This window comes from Eumetopias jubatus, unplaced genomic scaffold, assembly GCF_037043125.1.
Source record: "Eumetopias jubatus isolate StellerSeaLion01/CBP00866 unplaced genomic scaffold, mEumJub1_p1.0 scaffold_3, whole genome shotgun sequence".
In the NCBI taxonomy this organism is placed as follows: domain Eukaryota; kingdom Metazoa; phylum Chordata; class Mammalia; order Carnivora; family Otariidae; genus Eumetopias; species Eumetopias jubatus.
In genome coordinates this window covers 21,937,187-21,954,868 of record NW_028274809.1, presented here as the reverse complement: position 1 = coordinate 21,954,868, position 17,682 = coordinate 21,937,187, and the positions used below count along the sequence as shown (strand labels likewise).

Genomic DNA, 17,682 nt, shown 5'->3' with positions numbered 1-17,682 from the left:
TGAACAGATACTATTCCAAAGAAGACATCCAAATGGCCAACAGACACATGAAAAAGTGCTCAACATCACTAGCCATCAGGGAAATAGAAATCAAAACCACAATGAGATACCACCTCACACCAGTCAGAATGGCTAAAATTAGCAAGTCAGGAAATAACAGTTGGTGAGGATGCGGAGAAAGGGGAACCTTCCTACACTGTTGGTGGGAATGCAAGCTGGTGCAACCCCTCTGGAAAACAGTATGGAGGTTCCTCAAAAAGTTGAAAATAGACCTACCCTATGACCCAGCAATTGCACTACTGGGTATTTACCCCAAAGATACAAATGTAGTGATCCGAAGGGGCACCTGCACCCCAATGTTTATAGCAGCAGTGTCCACAATAGCCAAACTGTGGAAAGAGCCCAGATGTCCATCAACAGGTGAATGGATAAAGAAGGTGTGGGGTACACACACACACACACACACACACACACACACACACACACACACAGGAATACTACTCAGCCATCAAAAAGAATGGAATCTTGCCATTTGCAATGATGTGGATGGAACTAGAGGGCATTATCCTAAGCGAAATAAGTCAGAGAAAGATAAAACCACATGATTTCACTTATATGTGGAATTTAAGAAACAAAACAGACCAACTTAGGGGGAGGGAAGGAAAAATAAAATAAGATAAAAACAGAGAGGGAGGCAAACCATAAGAGACTCTATCATAGGAAACAAACTAAGGGTTGCTGGAGGAGAGGGGCGTGGGGAAGGGGTAACTGGGTGATGGACATTGGGGAGGGCACGTGATGTAATGAGCACTGGGTGTTGTTTGCAACGATGAATCACTGAACTCTACCTCCAAGACTAATAACACACTCTATGTTAACTAAATTGAACTTAAATTTAAAAATTTTTAAAAAAATGATGAGCCAACAAAAGAGGAGGCAAATGAGGCCTCAGTGCCCTGGCCACACGGGCTTTAACAAGCATGTCAAATTCATTCATTCATTCTGTCAGTTGTTGATTCAACGAACATGGAATAGGATGCCTGTTGTATACTGGGCACCAGGGTTCTCTGGGGACTTGAAAATAAATAGGACATTGCCCCCGCCCTTACTGTGACTATAAGTGCAATGAGATAAGTGAAATTAAATTTTTTTAAGTAAACAGAATGTCATAGAGCCAGAGAAGGAGTGACAACCTGTGTGATGGGAAAAGAAGTTCAAGAAATGTTTCATGGAGGCGACATCTAGCCCAGACCTGAGGAAGCACAGCCTGTCACCAGGAGAAGCCAGGGGAAAGGGGTTCCCAGCAGGAGCCGCTGAGGTGCCCACAGGGCTGGGAGATTCCATGCCTCCCTGTCTGGCTACACCACACGGTGCACGTGCAGAGGGAGACAGAAAGATGGAAGAAAAGGTCATTCGGGGTCAGACTGATGACAGTGCTGGAGTTCGGGCTTTATTCTGTGAACTGTCAAGTGTTAAGGGGATTCTGAGCCTTGTCAGGTCCGGGTTTTAGAAACAACTCAGCGTGGGGTGGGGGGCACCTGGGTGACTCAGTCATTCAAGCGTCTGCCTTTGGCTGGGGTCATGATCCCAGGGTCCTGGGACCGAGCCCCACATCGGGCTCTCTATTCGGCTGGGAGCCTGCTTCTCCCTCTCCCTCTGTCTGCTGCTTCCCCTGCTTGTGCTTTCTCTCTCTCTCTCTCTCTCTCTCTGTCAAACAAATAAATAAAATCTTAAAAAAAAAAAAAAAAACAGAAACAACTTAGGGGGAAGAAGGAACAAAGACATGGCCTAGGAGGCCATGCCAAGACGGCAGATGCGGTGTTCATGACCTGATCTTTGAGGGCCTCTGTCAGGGGCCCAGGGGGCAGTTGGGGGGGAAGGAGTGCCGCAGGAGATGGGCAGACAGAGACAGAAGCCCACAAACCAGCCACAACCACCAGGGCTGCTCGATTTAAATCTCATTTTTAGAGTTACAATGAAGGTTTCTTTGGGGCACAGAGAAGGGGGAGTTCTGCTAACAAATACATATGTCATTCTAAACATCTGAAATACTGGTTGGGGTGAGCACAAGCCAGGGGGTGGCTGCAGAAACAGGGCGGGAACAGACATCCCAAGATGCTGGAGCCCGGTGGTGGGCAGCCCCGAGGTGCGAGCAGAGGCCTAGCTGACGAGGGAGAGGATGCCTTCAACTGGCACCGCACAGAGGAGGCCACGGTTCACCCTGAGCCTACGAGACATTCACAGCGAGGCCAGGATCCAGGCCGAGGAACGAGGACGGTGCTGGCCATCTAGACTAGGGAGAAATGCACGTGCATTTCCATCACCTGGAAGCCGTAGCATCGGAGGCCCGGCCTGGGCCTGGGGAGTAAGGAAAGGCCTCAGGGAACAGCTAGACTGAAACAGCAGTGTGGGGGGGGGAACGATGGGGGGGTGGCTGGAGAGAGCAGGTGAGCCCCAAGGAAGACAGAAGGTGGGGCCGGGAGGAATTCCAAAGGGCAGGCAGACACCAGAGAGGTGTCCCTAATTTGAAGGGTGCTGCCTCAGATGGCTCTCCGCCTAAGTAGATTTTACACTGTTGATAAAGCGCCACTGCATTACACAGAGCTTCGTCCGAGGGCTCCCACATCCCATGCTTCCTGCGACAGGGCCATCTGAGGTCAGAAGGGTAGGTAACGCTATCCCCCCTTTGCAGACACGGACCAGACTCTGGTGTTGCTTAACCATCCGTAGAGGACTGACAGCCAGCTGACAGTCCTCCCAGCAGGAGGTCCCCAGTGGGGTGGCTCCAAGCAGACACGTGTCACAGACTGGACAGCCAAATGCTGGACACCCACAAATGGAGCGGCTCAGATAACGAGTACACATGTGCCGTGGTCCCTGTACAAACCGGCAAATTCCCCCCAGGGTGGCTCCTCCCGGCCCTGAGACCCCAGAGGCACACAGGAGACACCACCCGGGCTCCCAATGCACGGGACATTTCCCTCCAGGGCCTCAAAACCCTAGTACTTTCTTGAAACCACTCTCTGACTCATCCCCGAATTTGTTTCATTCGTGTGAATCTTGACTCTGCCACCGGCTGGAAAGTTCCTCCAGGCAGGGACTGTTTTCTGTACTTCTTGACATCCCACATGGCCTGGCAGGGTCAGGCACAAGAGGAGGTGCTTTAAAAGTACGTGTCGAATGTAGCAGAGTGAAATGTTAAAGGAAATCTCGGCCACAACTCACCCCTGCCACCTTTTTAAAACTTCCCCAAAGCCAAGGTTGAGAAATTAGCCAGTATCCACCTGCATTATCGGTGATCAACAACATCTGATCACGAATAATCTAGCCCACTTTCTGCTAGCAATCCACAATTTCTTTGCATGTTTTGAGAAGATTACAACAGGTGCCTCCCTGGCTAGTCCCCCTGCCTCTCAAAGCCAATCTCTCTCTTTCTCCCTCTTTGTCTGTCTGTCTTTCACTCCAACACACACACACACAAACACACACACACACACACACAGGAACATGCGTGACTCCAGCCAACATAAAACACAGCCTCTCCTGCTTGGACTGCAAACCCAAACGCAGCTCTGCAGGGAGGTCAACAGAGGGCCTGTTCAAAGGGCTCCTGCCTCCAGACAGGTGGGGCCTCCGGAGTTCTCTCCACCACTGTAGCGCTGCCCTAATTAGGAGCCGTGTTGCCCTGGCATCCCACGAGCCTCGGACTGCCTAGTCACCGACACCCAGGGGAATGGCATAAAACAGGCAAGAGCATCGCGCGCTTCTCCCTCTGGGCGCGCAATGACTCTGACCCGTGCTATTTGCCTGGGGCTCCCGCCGTCCTCCGGAGTGTGGAATGTGGCCTGCCCATCTGGTCAACCACATACTGGTCAAGATGAAAGTGAGGGAGGGTTCTGTCAGAGGCCGCCCGACTCACTGACCCCGGATTCTTTGCTCCAGCATGCTAGCCCCTGTTCCTTTTATCCTGCACCACCCACCCAGTCCAGGCATCAATCCACTTTATTTTAAAACTGTAAACCCTTAAGGTGGAGAGACCAGGAAAAAAAATGCCGAAAGCAAACGACTGGAGAAGCAGCTCGGGAACCTCTGTGAAGGATCCGGGGCTTGTGTAAAGAGAATTCAGTGCAAAGGCCCTGAGGTCTGAGCCCAAGAAGCCCAGGGAGGACAGAAGGCAGGGACGATGGGGGAGTGCTGAGTCGGGAACTTTGACTTTCTCTCCCTCCCCCCATATAATGATTTCGGAAAGGTTCTAAAGAAAGTGAGAGCAGCTGTTTTGCCCCTGGCCACCATCTGCTGATGATAAATATTTTATTAAGCTTGGGCATTTGAGAGGTGGCTCGGAAGTCACATTAGAAGCAGAAGCAGCTTTCACTCGCAAAAGGTAGGATGATTCCACCCCTAGTCCCACCTGGGGGCACAAGACCCAATCCCTCAGGAGTCTTTTCTTTCAACCCACCTGCAGCTCCCAGGAGACTCAAGATCTGGGAACACTGGACTCGCTGCCCGGGGACTACGGGTGCAAAGAGCCAACGGCCACGAAGGCTGCTTACCAAGAGCTTCCAGAGCTTCCCATGCGTCCTCCCTACCAACAAATCCTCCCTACCCCACAGAATGCAGCTGTTGACACCTGGAGCTGCAGTGACCCCCCAGCTCTCCCCACAGACAGGCCGTGGGTCACAGATCGCTGGTGTAAGACTGAAGCCCTCAAGACAGTGAAAAGATAAAAATCTCCAATAGGGCCGCCTGGGTGGTGCAGCTGGTTCAGAGTCCGACTCTTGGTGTCGGCTCAGGTCATGATCTCAGGATCACGAGATCAAGCCCCATGTCAGGCTCTGTGCTCAGCCGGGAGTCTGCTTGAGATTCTCTCCCTCCCCCTCTGCCTTCCCCTACCCTGTGCGCTCTCTTGTGTGCACGTGCTCTCTCTCTCTCTGATAGATGATTTTTTAAAAATCTCCAATAAACAGCAACCAAAGGTCTCATAAAACAGACCCCGAAGGCCGTTTGGTGGCACCCCCTTGACTACCTAAGGACACCTCATCTGATTCCCCACTGAGAACTGGTCTCCTATGGAGCCCGTGGCTTCCAGACCTTTCCTTCCTCTTGCCAAGGAAGCCTCCCAGTGACGGAGCAGGAGGATCCAAGATCCTCTCCCTCTCCTTTCCCTCCTCTGCCCTTCCTCTGTTTTTTTCCCTTTCTGTCTCTCTCTGTCCCCCCGCTTCCTACATTCCCTCCCTGCCTTTATTCCTTCCTTCCCTCCCACCAGATACTCTGGCTCTTTCTCACACCTGGCTGATCCATCACCTGACCCCCATTCTAAACAGGGTTCCAGAGATGCCAGTTTTCCTCAGCCTTTCCCCACCGAGGTCCATGACTCTCCTCAATGCCGGAGGCACCGCCTGCCTCAATGTGAAACAAGAAAAGCCCCGACCGGGGGCCCCTTTGCTGGCCCTGGTGCCCGCTGTGCCCCTGCCCTCCCTGCCTTCCGTCCCTGGGGCTGACAGAGAGCCCCGTGCCATCTCATCCCGTGCACGTGTCCCGTGCTTTCCGGCTTGAAGATGGCCCTGACAAGAAGCCTGGGAAGCAGGCAGGGGGGGCTCAGGAGGCTGGGACCCAGTTCCTGGTCTCTGCTCTGCCCGCACCACTCCTGCTCATCTCACCCGCTCTCACGGCTTCAAATACCATCTACGTGAGGCACGTTCCTAAGTCTACACTTACCTGTGTCCCCAGACTCCCGCACGTACTGCTTCTTCCCATTTCTGTGGATGTGTGATAAGCAGTTCGAGCTCACCATGGTTAAAACCAAGCACCGGCAGCCTCCACGCAGATCGTGGAAACTCCATTCTTTCAAATGCTCAGGCCAAGATCCTGATGTCACTCTTGGCTCTCTCATGCCCTACCTCCAATCCATCAGAAAGTGCTTTTGGCTCTACGTTCAGAAAATGTCCACCTCTACCTCTGCCACCCTGAGCCAAGGATAAAAGGGGCAGGCACAAGCAAACCCCAGCACAGAGTCCAGGGTCTGGTGAACCAGGATGGCTCTGTCTTACACCTGGCATAGAAAACCCTCTACTCATTGTTTCCACCTACTTCTGGCTACCGTTGCCTCCCACCAATTCTATCCCTAACACAACAGCCAAAGTGATCTCCTTACTATGTAAATCAGATCATGTTGCCCCTCCCTCAAAACCCTGTAGTGCCTCCCATTTGACCTAGAATAGAAGCCAGTCATTCAGTGTTCTATTGGGCCCCATATGACATCCCAGCCACTCTGGCCTCTTTGCTGTTCCCTGAACCCGCCAGTCACACTGGCTGATCCTACTACCTAGAATGTTTTCCCCCAGATATCTACATGCCTCACTCCGCCCCCTCCTTCAAATCTCCGTCTAAACATTAGCTCCTGGATGAGGAGCTGACCAATCTACTTAAAATGGCAAGCGTACCCCCCTGCCCATGCTCTGCCTTTTCTTTTTCCTACACACATATTTATCTTCCAATTTACTTACTATGTTTGCTGCTTCCTCCCCCCAACTAGAATAAAAGGAGGAGAGGATCACTACCTACTTGGCTCGGTGATATATCACAAGTGCTTACAACAGCTCCTGGCACATAGGAGATGCTCAATAAATATTTGCTAAGTGATGAATTGTTGTTTCCCAAGTTCATAGGGCTCTGAATGGTAGAAATGAGGCTGGAAATCCCTGTCTCCAGACTCACAGACAAATTCTTAACATTTTTTACCTATTTAAGTTTACGAAGGTGGACTCACAGTCTCACGGGAGGAAGCAGACAATAAGCACATAAGATTACGTCAAGGCGATGCTCAGGGGTCGGAAGGAATACATGGTGAATAAGAGACAGAGTGAGGGTGTGGGGGCACTGTTTTAAAAGGGGTTGTGAGGGAAGCACTTTCTGATAAAATGACTTTGCGCAGAGACCTGGATAAAGTGAGGGAGTTACCCATACAGGTAAGTGGAGAAAGAACATTCTAAACAGGTAGAGCAGGAAGTGCAAAGGCCCTGAGACAGGAGCATGCTTGGTGTATCTGAGGACCCAAGGGATGGCCCATATGGCTGAAGGATGAACAATTCCACCAGCCACCACCACCCAAAAGTCCACCAACAGTGGAATGGGTGAACAGAATGGATAGCCTACGGAGCACTGAGAATCACAAGTTAAGCTATGCACAGCAAAGTGGATGGATCTCACACAGTTTGATGTCATTTAGGTACAGCTTAAAAGCAGGCAAAACTAAAATACATTTTCAAGGTGCACACATAGATGGTAAGCTTTAAAGAAAAGCCAGGAAATGACTATCACAAAAATCTAGATACAATCAGGGGTGGGGGGTACAACAGGGGAGTAAGTGAGGGGAATTCAGTAAACTCTTACCACCTTTGGGCAGTAGGGGGGTACTTTAGATACACAGTGTCTCGCCAAAATTATTCCCTAAAAAAGGCCCAAAAGAACAGAGTGCACAGTATGTAACTGGCACCAAACAAATATGTATTCACCAGACTAAAAAGGACTTCAATCGCTAACAAAATAAACTTATTTTACCCAGCACTGGAGCAGAATTTACTTTTTAAACAAAGGTGTAGTGATAAGATCCCTTCAAGCTATCTAGAGAATAAAAAGTTCCAGGAAACCTAGATCACAGGAGGCATAAGAGAAAGAAATTTCATCTTCTCAGGGACTTCCAATGTCACTAAGACTGACTCATGCAATTCACTAAAAGGGGAAGAAGGACTCTGGAGGTCGCCTGGGAAGAAAACCTTTAAAAGTCATCCTTCTGTGAACCTTGAGTGGCTGACTTCTTGGTAAAGCATTCACCTCCTACTCATTGGACCTGAGGCCCCGTTCTGGGAACTGTGCCCTTGACCCACGCCTCTCTCCCCTCTGGCTTTCAAGAAGGTAAAAATCCAGGCTTTGCAATAGATTCTTCGAGCTGGGAGCCGATTCCAGCAGTAGGAATCCTTTGTGCCTCGCCAGGCGCTTCCTATGAATCATGGTCTGGCCCAGGGCTCTGGGCTTTGTACCTGCAGGTTCTGCAGGAAGTCATGGCCGAGCTGCCTTAGCTGGGGGGGGGGGGGGGTGCACCCTGCGGCACACTACAGGGAAAGAGTCAAGCCATCTGGGCCCCAGTCGGAGATCTCACTGACACGAACACTTCAGCCAACGTTTTTTTTTAAGCCCTTCCAAGGGCAGAAGACAATTTACTCAGCTCGGAGGTCACGTGAGTCCACACTGTGAAATGAAAAACTCCACACATGTAAAGGATTATTGTTCCTCTCGAGCTGGTGGTGATTGCCTCCCAAGTGTCTTAAACCCACCACCCTTCTTTCCCACGGGCACCTGCTTTCCCACGGGCAGCCTGAATACAGAAAAATGGGCCCGAGGGCTCTCGACCCCAGGTTGTAACAATTCGGGGCAAGTCCCATACTACAAACACAATTTCCAGCACACATCACATAAAAAGCTAGTTACACATCTCCCTGCATACGAGGCAGCCCCTGCTCCTTCTAATAGGATTTGAACCTCAGCTCGGCCAGGTATGCCTTTGAGCAAGCTACCGAAGCTCTTGGGCCTCAGTTTCTTCAACCATCAAGTGGAGATTACAGACACAGCTACAGCTGAGCTTCATCATTCCCATATTTGCACATTTACCCACGTGCTAAAATTTACCTGTCACCCCAAATCGATACTGGGGGTGCTTCTGCAGCACTCAAGGGGCATGTCCCCAGCTGAGCTCCAACAAGACGTTGCTCTGCTTTCTGTTTCGGCTCTCGTAGTGTAGACAAGTGTCCTTTTCGTTGTGTATTTAGTGCCATGTTTTTTGCATTTCTGTGCTTTTTATTGGTGATTTCCCTGCTTAGAATGGCCCCCAAGCATAGTGCACACCCAGCGTTCCTTTAGGGTCTGGGAAATTCCATTCTGTTGCCCACACTCGCAGGTCCTGTTCAATTCCTTCTCAGAATGGCAGAAAACAACCCTCAAGAGCAAACTGAGATTTTCTTTTCTTTTTCCCTGCTGGGAACTCCAGGCACTGCAGAAAAAGGAGACACAGAAGGTTGTCTCTGTGCACCACCCACAGATACATATGTGCGTAAATTCTGCTCTCAGGAGTGGAGGCTGGGGCGGAGGGGGGGGGTCGTGGAGGAGAGCAGGGAGCTAAAGCCATGTGGATGCTCATCACGTGGTTCACTTAGGTGGCTTAAGAGAGAGCCATGAATAAAAACTCAGCCACGGCTCAGGTCATGATCCCAGGGTCCTGGGATCGAGCCCCATGTCAGGCTCCCTGCTCAGCAGGGAGTCTGCTTCTTTCTCTCCCTCTGCCTGCTGCTCTGCCTACTTGTGCTCTCTGTCAAATAAAGAAATAAAATCTTAAAAAAAAAAAAAAACTCAGCCACGGTTTTAATTCTCTCCCTTTCTTCTGTGGCTTTTCAACAAGTTGGTGGTCATGATGTTTATCAGTTATCGACAGCCAATAAAAAATCAGAGATTAGAGTAAGTAAAAATTAGAGAGTAAGAATTGTACTCCCCGACACACTTCAAAGTGACCCTTGTGAAATAGGCTTTAGAGTGTGACATTTGCATGGCCCTCCCCTCACACTGCATCGTAGGCTCTTCCAGATCTCCGAGGTCTGTCCCTGTTGGATGTCATATGGCAGTGGACTCTGGTGCCAGAGGACTGGGACATCGCTCTGCTCAAAGGCTAACTGCAGCTGTGCTTCCAGAATCATGTCATTTCAAGGGCCACAACTCATGCTTGGGGGGGGGGATTTTTATATGGCAAGAGCATGCTTTTACCACGGATGGAAGAAAGCCATGCTATAAAAGTGAAATAAAAACCAATGCTCTGAGCTCAAACGTTTTCCCGAAAGTACCCCATAGTGGGTTGAAGAGTGTCCCCCACAAAAGATCTGTCCAAGTCCCAACCCCCGGTTCCTGTGAATGTGACTTTATTCAGAAATAGGGACTTTGCAGCTGTGATTAAGTTAAGGATCTTGAGATGAGATCAAGCTGGATTTAGGATGGACCCTAAATCCAATGACTGGTATCCTTACAAGAGCAAAGAGAGGGGTATTTGAGACAAAGGAGAAGAGGCACATGGAAGGAAACAGAGGCAAAGACGGGAAGTGGGCGGCCAGAAGCCAAGGGCACTAGCAGCCACCAGAAGCTGGAACCTGCAAGAAGCAATTCTCCCTAGAGTCCTTAGAGCTTCCAGAACTGTGAACGCACACATTTCTGTTGGTTTAAGCTACCAGATTCGTGGTACTTTGTTGTGCCAGCCCCAGGAAACTAATGATACACACCCCATATGTTTCTTTTCATTAGTAACATGAAACCTTGAGCCAAAAAGTCATTCACTTTTTTACAGACAAATGATCAACGATCTAGCCTTTCCAAAACAATCCATTTGTCCTCAGTGCACATTGGTTCGTTGTGGTTTTGATCACTATTTATTTTAGGAATACAGGCAGGACAGAGAAGAACGGCGTGCACAACCTCAAACATTCCAAGATGATTGAAAAGATGAGTCGTAGACGACTCAGTCCTAAAATCGGAGTGAAGGGGGAGAAAACAGTGAGACTGAACAAAACCTCTGGCTTTCTTTGGGCCTGAAGCCTGGTGTGAAGGTCAGGTCTTGTGTCCTTTCTCCAGACCTGTTCTCAAGCTTCCTGGCATTAGAGATGACTGCTCACCTATTTGCTGGTGAAACAGCCCTGGGCAGCTAAGGAGTTGGACAAGTGGTTGTGATGCATATGCCCTGGGCCTTCAGGTGCCCTCCCTGTACCACAGACGGTCTCACTGCCCCTGGGGTCCAAGTCAAACGATTTCAGCGGACACAAGCCCACAGGAGGATGACGATTTGCATCAAGCCTGGAACAGCCCTGCAAGATCACGCATCAAAGTCTGACCTCCCAGGGCACCTGGGTTGCTCAGTCGGATGAGTCCGACTTGATTTCGGCTCAGGTCATGATCTCAGGGTTGTGAGATCGAGCTCGTGTGGGGCTCCGCGCTCAGTGAGGAGTCTGCTTGAGGATTCTTTGCCTCCCTCTCCCTTTGCCCCTCCCCCTGCTCTTATACTCTCTCTCCGTCTAAAACAAATCTTTTAAAAAAAAAAGTCTGATCTCCCCATTTTGCAAAAGAAGAAACTAAAGTTTGAGGAAGGTAAAGAGCCCCCCCCCCACACACAAATCCCACAGCTAGTTAATAGCCGAAACTAGGACTCAGGTCTCCTAACTCCAACTGGGCTCAGTTCACGGGGCCTGGTTGCTTCCACTTCTAGGTAAAAGAACTATACCTACGAAGGACATGGAAAGGAGAAAGGGACCCAAACAGACAGGAGTGAGGGCTACTGATACCCACCAGTTTCTCATGCACAACTATTATAAGTTACTTCTGGAAAATATGTGGTAGTTTTCTGAATTTTTTACAATGCAAGGCATGGACTTGGAGGTCTGACAGACCTGGATTCAAATTCTGGCTCTCTGACTTACCAATTGTGACTCTGAATTCATTTCAACTCTCTAAGCCTTGGGTTCCTCCTTTGTAAAATGGAAGTAAATAACACCTACTTCATTCAGTCCTAGGGAAGACTAATGACAGAAGGTACGCAAAGAAACCTCCCTCACGCAATGGCTTACGCCCAGGATGCACCATTTCTACAAAGTTAAGAAGGAAAGTAGATGCAGTCAAGAGAGATGGGTGGAGAGCTTCAATTCTATCACTGTTTTCTTAAGGTGGATGCTGGGTGTATGTGTGTTGGCTCAATAGCATTCTGTTTTAAATAAATTTTTTAAAAATTTACACATGGAAATTAACAAACGAACAGCTAGTATTGTAATCATTACCCATCAAAAAGTAGCTATTCAGTTCTTACCCCATGTTAAGCACTGCGCTGGGCACGGCGGGGGTTGGCAGGTGAGCTGGATTTATCCCCTCCAACCCAGACGAGAACCTCCAGTCAGGCTGGGGTTGTAGCACCCAGCTTAGAACTGTCATAACCAGAAGTGACCCGAGGGGTAAAAAGAAAGTAAAGAGACACCATAACTGCTTGGGGAGACTTTCTAAGGCTCCCTCACAAAGGTGGCAGCTGATGGGGCCCTTGGGTGGCTCGGCTGTTACGCGTCTGCCTTCGGCTCAGGTCATGATCCCAGGGTCCTGGGATCGAGCCCCACTTCGGGCTCCCTGCTCATCGGAGAGCCTGCTTCTCCCTCTCCCTCTGCCTGCTTATGTTCCCTCTCTCACTGTGTCTCTCTCTGTCGAATAAATATATAAAATCTTAAAAAAAAAAAATGGCAGCTGAAATGGGCCTGGGGAACAGAGCAGAAGCTTAAGAAGTAGAAAAAAACAAAAAGATGTCTAGCTAACAAATATGGCATCGGCAAAGACACCAGGGGAGAGGCCAGCGTGACTGGACCGATCACAGGCAGAAACCAGAGAACACAAAATCAGACAAGCCAGGGAAAGAGAAGTGTGAACGCAAGCACGGACGGTCAGCACAGAGGTGTGGCTTGCTTGCACACTGAGAAAAGAACATCAGATTTCTTTCTCTTGTGACTTGCAAGACAGCAATTTTCATGTAATCAGGCAGAGGCCAGAAACCAGGGGTCAGGGGCACCTAGGTGGTTCAGTCGGTTGAGCCTCTGACTCTTGATTTCGGCTCTGGTGGTGATCTCGGTGTCGTGGGATGGAGCCGCGCGTCTGGCTCCCTGCTCAGCAGGGAGTCTGCTTGGGATTCTGTCTCTCTCTCTCTCTCCCCCTCTGCTCCTCTCCCCCCTCAAAAATAAATATTTTTTAAAAAATTAAAAAAGAAAGAAACCAGATTTCATGGGGAATGGGTGGTAAAGAAGGAAGTGGGGGTGGGCGGTACAGCTGACAACTCTTTCAAAAACCTTTGTGCCTGACACAAAAGGAAGCAAAGGATGGTAACTGAAGGACTTGGCAGTATCAGGATGAATTTTCAGTCAGGGTATTTCTAGAAAAAGGGGAAAAAAGCGTATTTCTAGAAAAAGGGGGAAAAAAGAACTAGCGGAACAGAGAGATATACAGACGTAAACCAGACAAGCAACAGGCATTTCCCTTCAAGTATAAAGTTCCAGAAAAGGCAAAAAAAAAAAAAAAAAAAGAACAAGATCAAAACACAAAAGGCATAATCAGACTGGCAAAGGAGATGAGACTCAGAGTTGCTTTTCTTGAACTCACAAGAGTCCCTGGTGCGTGTTGGAAAAGGCCTGCAGGTGGCCGCACACACAAATGACACTTTGTCATTCCCCCAAGCACACCTCATCCCGGCACTGTTCCCTTGCGGCACGACACAAAATTTGAAAACCATTATGTCACCAAAAAGGATTGAGTTAGGGGCAGAGCGTTTATACAAAACCTTCTTTTATAAATGAAAAAAAAAAAAAAGACATACAGAATGAAGTTCTCCATAAAATAAAAACTAAGACCATCTGGCCCCATGATTTCACCACATCAAGATTTCAAACCAGTCACTTTGGGAAACAGTCTGGCAGTTTGTCAAAAAGTTAAATGGAGGATTCCTGTGTGACCCAGCATCCCACGTCAAGGTCACCGAAAACATACGTCCACACAAAAACTTGTACACAGACGTTCACAGCCAAAAAGTGGAAAGAACCCAAATGTCCATCCATTGGTGAATGGATAAATAACATGTAAGAAAGCCAAACAAAAGAAGGGTATTCAGCCGTAAAAAGGAATGAAGTGCTGATAAATGCTACAACATGGATGAAACTCAAAAACATGATTCTGAGCGAAGGAAGCCAGGTGCCAAGGCCACACTGTGTACGATTCCATTTATACGCAATTTCCAGAAGAGGCCAATCTAGGAAGGCAGACAGCCCATAAGTGGTTGCAGGGGATGGGGCGGGCCAAGGAAGGGGGAGTGGCGAGTGACTGCTAATGGGTGTGTTGTTTCTTTTGGGAGTGATGAAAATGTTCTTAGATAGTGGTAATGTTTGTACAACTTTCTGAATATGCGAAAAACCACTGAAGTTCCCACTTTAAAAATAAATAAACATAAAAAAGATTGCTAACTAGACCTTCTGATGACTTGAGTAAGAAAGAAGATAGATACCCATAAACACACCCATCACTGTTCCACATTTCCATTAATAAGCCACTCTTCCCAAATAGCATTGCATTGAAATGATGCCAGGATTGACACTAAACCACAACAAAAGATTTTTCAGTCCATTCACATTTGCATGCTCAGAAGAGTAACAATGATAATTAACAATAACTAGAATTTATTGGGTGTTTACTATGGGTCAGACACTCTACTAAACACTTTACATGGATTAGCTCCTTTCATTTCTCACTGCAACCCTTTGAGGTACACACTGCTGTCCTCCCCATTTTACAGATGAGGAAATTAAGGTGCAAATAAATTTCATAATTTCTGCCCAGTCACTCAGTTGGGATTTTCCCCCCAGGCAATCTGACTCATGAACACTAGGCAATTCTCCCCCCAAATGACTCCTTTTTTTTTTTTACCCCATCTTCTTAAAATCACTTGCAAAATTCACTGACTTACAATGTAAACCAGGGCAGGTCAAGATTTTTAAATAACCAAAACTATTAACTCAAATAGCAATCCGGCATGTAAAACTGGAAAGACCCAAGACACTGAGGATGAGTACTGTATTTCTCGTTACAGTGAATACTGACAAGTTGCACGTACAAGCAAGCATGAAATTCCAGATTGTTATCCACTTCTTTTAAGACTAAGGGTAGTTTACTAGATGTCTCCCTGTCCATATTAACCTAATAATCTAGGTTTCTTGTTGAAACCATCAGCAAGAGCACACAAAAACACTGTGCATTGTGTGTACAATTGTTTCTATATATAAAACAGATATGACATATATATCTACATACATGTGTGCTCACTAAACAGTGAGGGGCAGATGGTAAATTCTAAATCCTAAATCATAGGAGTGAGAGATGAATAAGCTCAAAGTCATCAAAGAGAGCTGCTGGGGTGGGGAGAGGCTTGAGAACCGGCATTTAGCTGGTTGTGGGGGGGCAGGAAGGATAAAGGTCACTCCTTGAGGCAAGCTTGGGGGGAATAAGAAAGTTGGATTGTCCCTAGAGCAGCAAGGATGCCTGTCTGATTAAATCAAGGAGTGCACAGTATTTAATATGCTGGAAAATAAGAGTGGACAAGCAGTAAGGGGTTACATAAGACCTCAAAAGTCAAGGGAAGTGCTTGGACTTGACAAAGTAAGAAAAGGTAAATCATGCTTTTGAAAACTTGGGAAAGCTTTATCATGTTAGCTGCATGTTTCACAAGAAATGCTCGCTTCAGTATTTGTTTACTTTCCCCTCATGTCCTGTGCCCAATTTCATTTTAAATCTTGCGTTGCTGTCCTAGCTACCCCGTAGGCATGACCTAGTGGAACCCTCATTTCATCGCGGTGAAGGTACAAAAGTAATTGCTTAAAATGACAGCCCAGAACAAAACTGTGTGGCCTGGCCCCCTCAACAGAGCCACTAAGCGCACTGCAAATGTGCGTTCCATTTCCTCACACTTCCTAACTTAACCTGTAATGAGTCAACATCCTAGTGAATAGGCGGTCCCTACAGAAAAGAAGCATTTTTTTAATGTGAAAAGTATCACCTGGGCTCAGTCACCTAAACTTGTCTTTCTTTGGTAATAACATTGAATGCACAGTATCCAACTTTTCTCCTGGGTGGAAGAGAAACTCACAGTCGCCTGTTCCACCGAAATACGCCTATTAAATACACAGTCAAGCACAGCAAATCCTCCAAATGAGACCCCGACGCAAACTTCTCTCCCGCGCTTCGCTCGGCGCTTCCCGCGGGCGTCCACCCGGGTCTCCCGCGCCTCCGGAGGTTTGTGCTCGCGGGCAAAAATCCTACCCAAGGGACAGGATCTCCAGGAAGGGGCCGAGGGGCTGAGTGGGCGCCGCAGTGCGACCGTGAAGCGAGCCCCCCCTCCCCAGCTGGGACCGGCACACAGGTACCCGGCTCCGCGCCGCCCGCCGCCGCCACGGAAAGCCCAGTTCGCGGCCCGGGGCGCGCACCCACCTGACCAGGGGCTCCTTCTCGGGCGCGGCGGGCTCCTCCAGGCACCGGCACGGGCAGCAGCAGCACACGGTCCTCAGCCAGTCCCGCGGCCCCATGGGGAGCGAGGTGCCCCGCGGCGCCGGCACACGGGGAGACGGCCGCGGCGGCGAGCGAGCGCGGCTGGGGCGCGGCCACCCGGCCGGCCTCCAGCTGCGTGGACAGTCGCGGCCCGGGCGTCGCGGGCCGGTCCGTGCGCATCACGCCGCGGCCGGGGACGCGGGCGAGGCCGAGACGCCTGCACGGCCGGGGTCTGCGCGGCCGCGCGCTTTCCTCCACTTGGGTTTTGTTTGGGGCGCCTGTTTGGTTGGGGCTTCCCCCCGCCTTTCTTTTAATTCCCCGGGTGCCAGTTGGGACGCATGCGTCCCCGAGACGCTCCGCTGCTGCCCTCTCAGGAGGAAGCGGGGACTCCAGGCAGCCGGCACCTCCGACGGGCGGCCCGGGGCTGGGGGAAGGAGGGGGCGAGCCCTCGAGTCAGGAGCACGAGGTTGGACTGAATCTATTCATACGTTTTACTGGCTTCACTGCCCCAGGAAATAAAAGGCCCTCCTTCCTACTCCCGTGCCTTCAAAGCAGAGGTTAGGGCAGATTTTTTTTTACCAGGTCAGCCCCACACAGAGTAAAAGCTAGCAGAAGAGCATGGATTGTCACATTACAGAAGTGGCGTGGTTTCTTTTTTTTTCAAGATTTTTTTATTTTTAAGTAATCTCCACACTCAACATGGGGCTCCAACTCGAACCCAGATCAAGAGTCCCACGCTCTACTCACTGAGCCAGCCAGACGCCCCCAAAGTGGGTTTTTTTTTTTTAAGTACTATATTCACGATAATTTTTCCAGTCGTTTTCAAGCTCACCAGCCCTTAAATAACAGAACAGGCAACCTCTACCATTAGTTTCTTGCAATTTTCCAGAGTTATTTATTTACTTATATTTATATATTTATGTATGTTTGTATGAACTTGTAAGCATGTGTACTTACATCCCCCTCACTGGCATACCTCACACATGTGTTCCACTCAGATCATGGGGACCGTCCCACAGCAATACATGTATATCTTCCTCTATCATTTTAACAGTTATTTATTATGCTGTCATACCGGTTCCCATATGTTATTCAAGCAGACCCCTATCTACTGACATCTCAGTTCATTCGGCCTTTTGTCATTAAAATAATGCACCAATGAGCATCCTTGAACTATGTGTTTGGACATGTTTATCTATTGAGTAAATGCTTGGCAGCTAAATGCTGGGTCTTAGTAAGATGCCTTTTTAAATTTTAATGGATCTTGCCAGATTGCTCTCCAAGGAGGCAATTCCAAGTTGCACTCTGACCAGCAACATGTGAAAGTATCTATTTCCCTATACCCCCGCCAATCAAGTCACCATCTAATTTTTCATCTTTGCCAATCTGATTTATTCAACAAATACTTAATCAGCATCTGTTATGTGCCAAACTTGTACTAGGCGCTGGGGAAACTGCAGTGAACAAAAGAAACAAAAACCCCTATTCTCTTCGAGCGAACATTCTAGGAGGAGAGTTAGACAAACAAAACAAGTGTGTTCT

The 17,682-nt window shown here is 48.8% G+C and overlaps 1 protein-coding gene across 1 annotated transcript in view; it reads right to left on the bottom strand.

Annotated features, from left to right (window-relative positions):
- Positions 1 to 16,178, bottom strand: part of MREG (melanoregulin) — a 55,317-nt gene extending 39,139 nt beyond the window's left edge. The window contains exon 1 of the mRNA XM_028112216.2: positions 16,084 to 16,178. Within this exon, the coding sequence (XP_027968017.1) occupies positions 16,084 to 16,178 (95 nt within the window). The remainder of the gene's footprint in view (positions 1 to 16,083) is intronic.
- Positions 16,179 to 17,682: the final 1,504 nt, after the last annotated feature.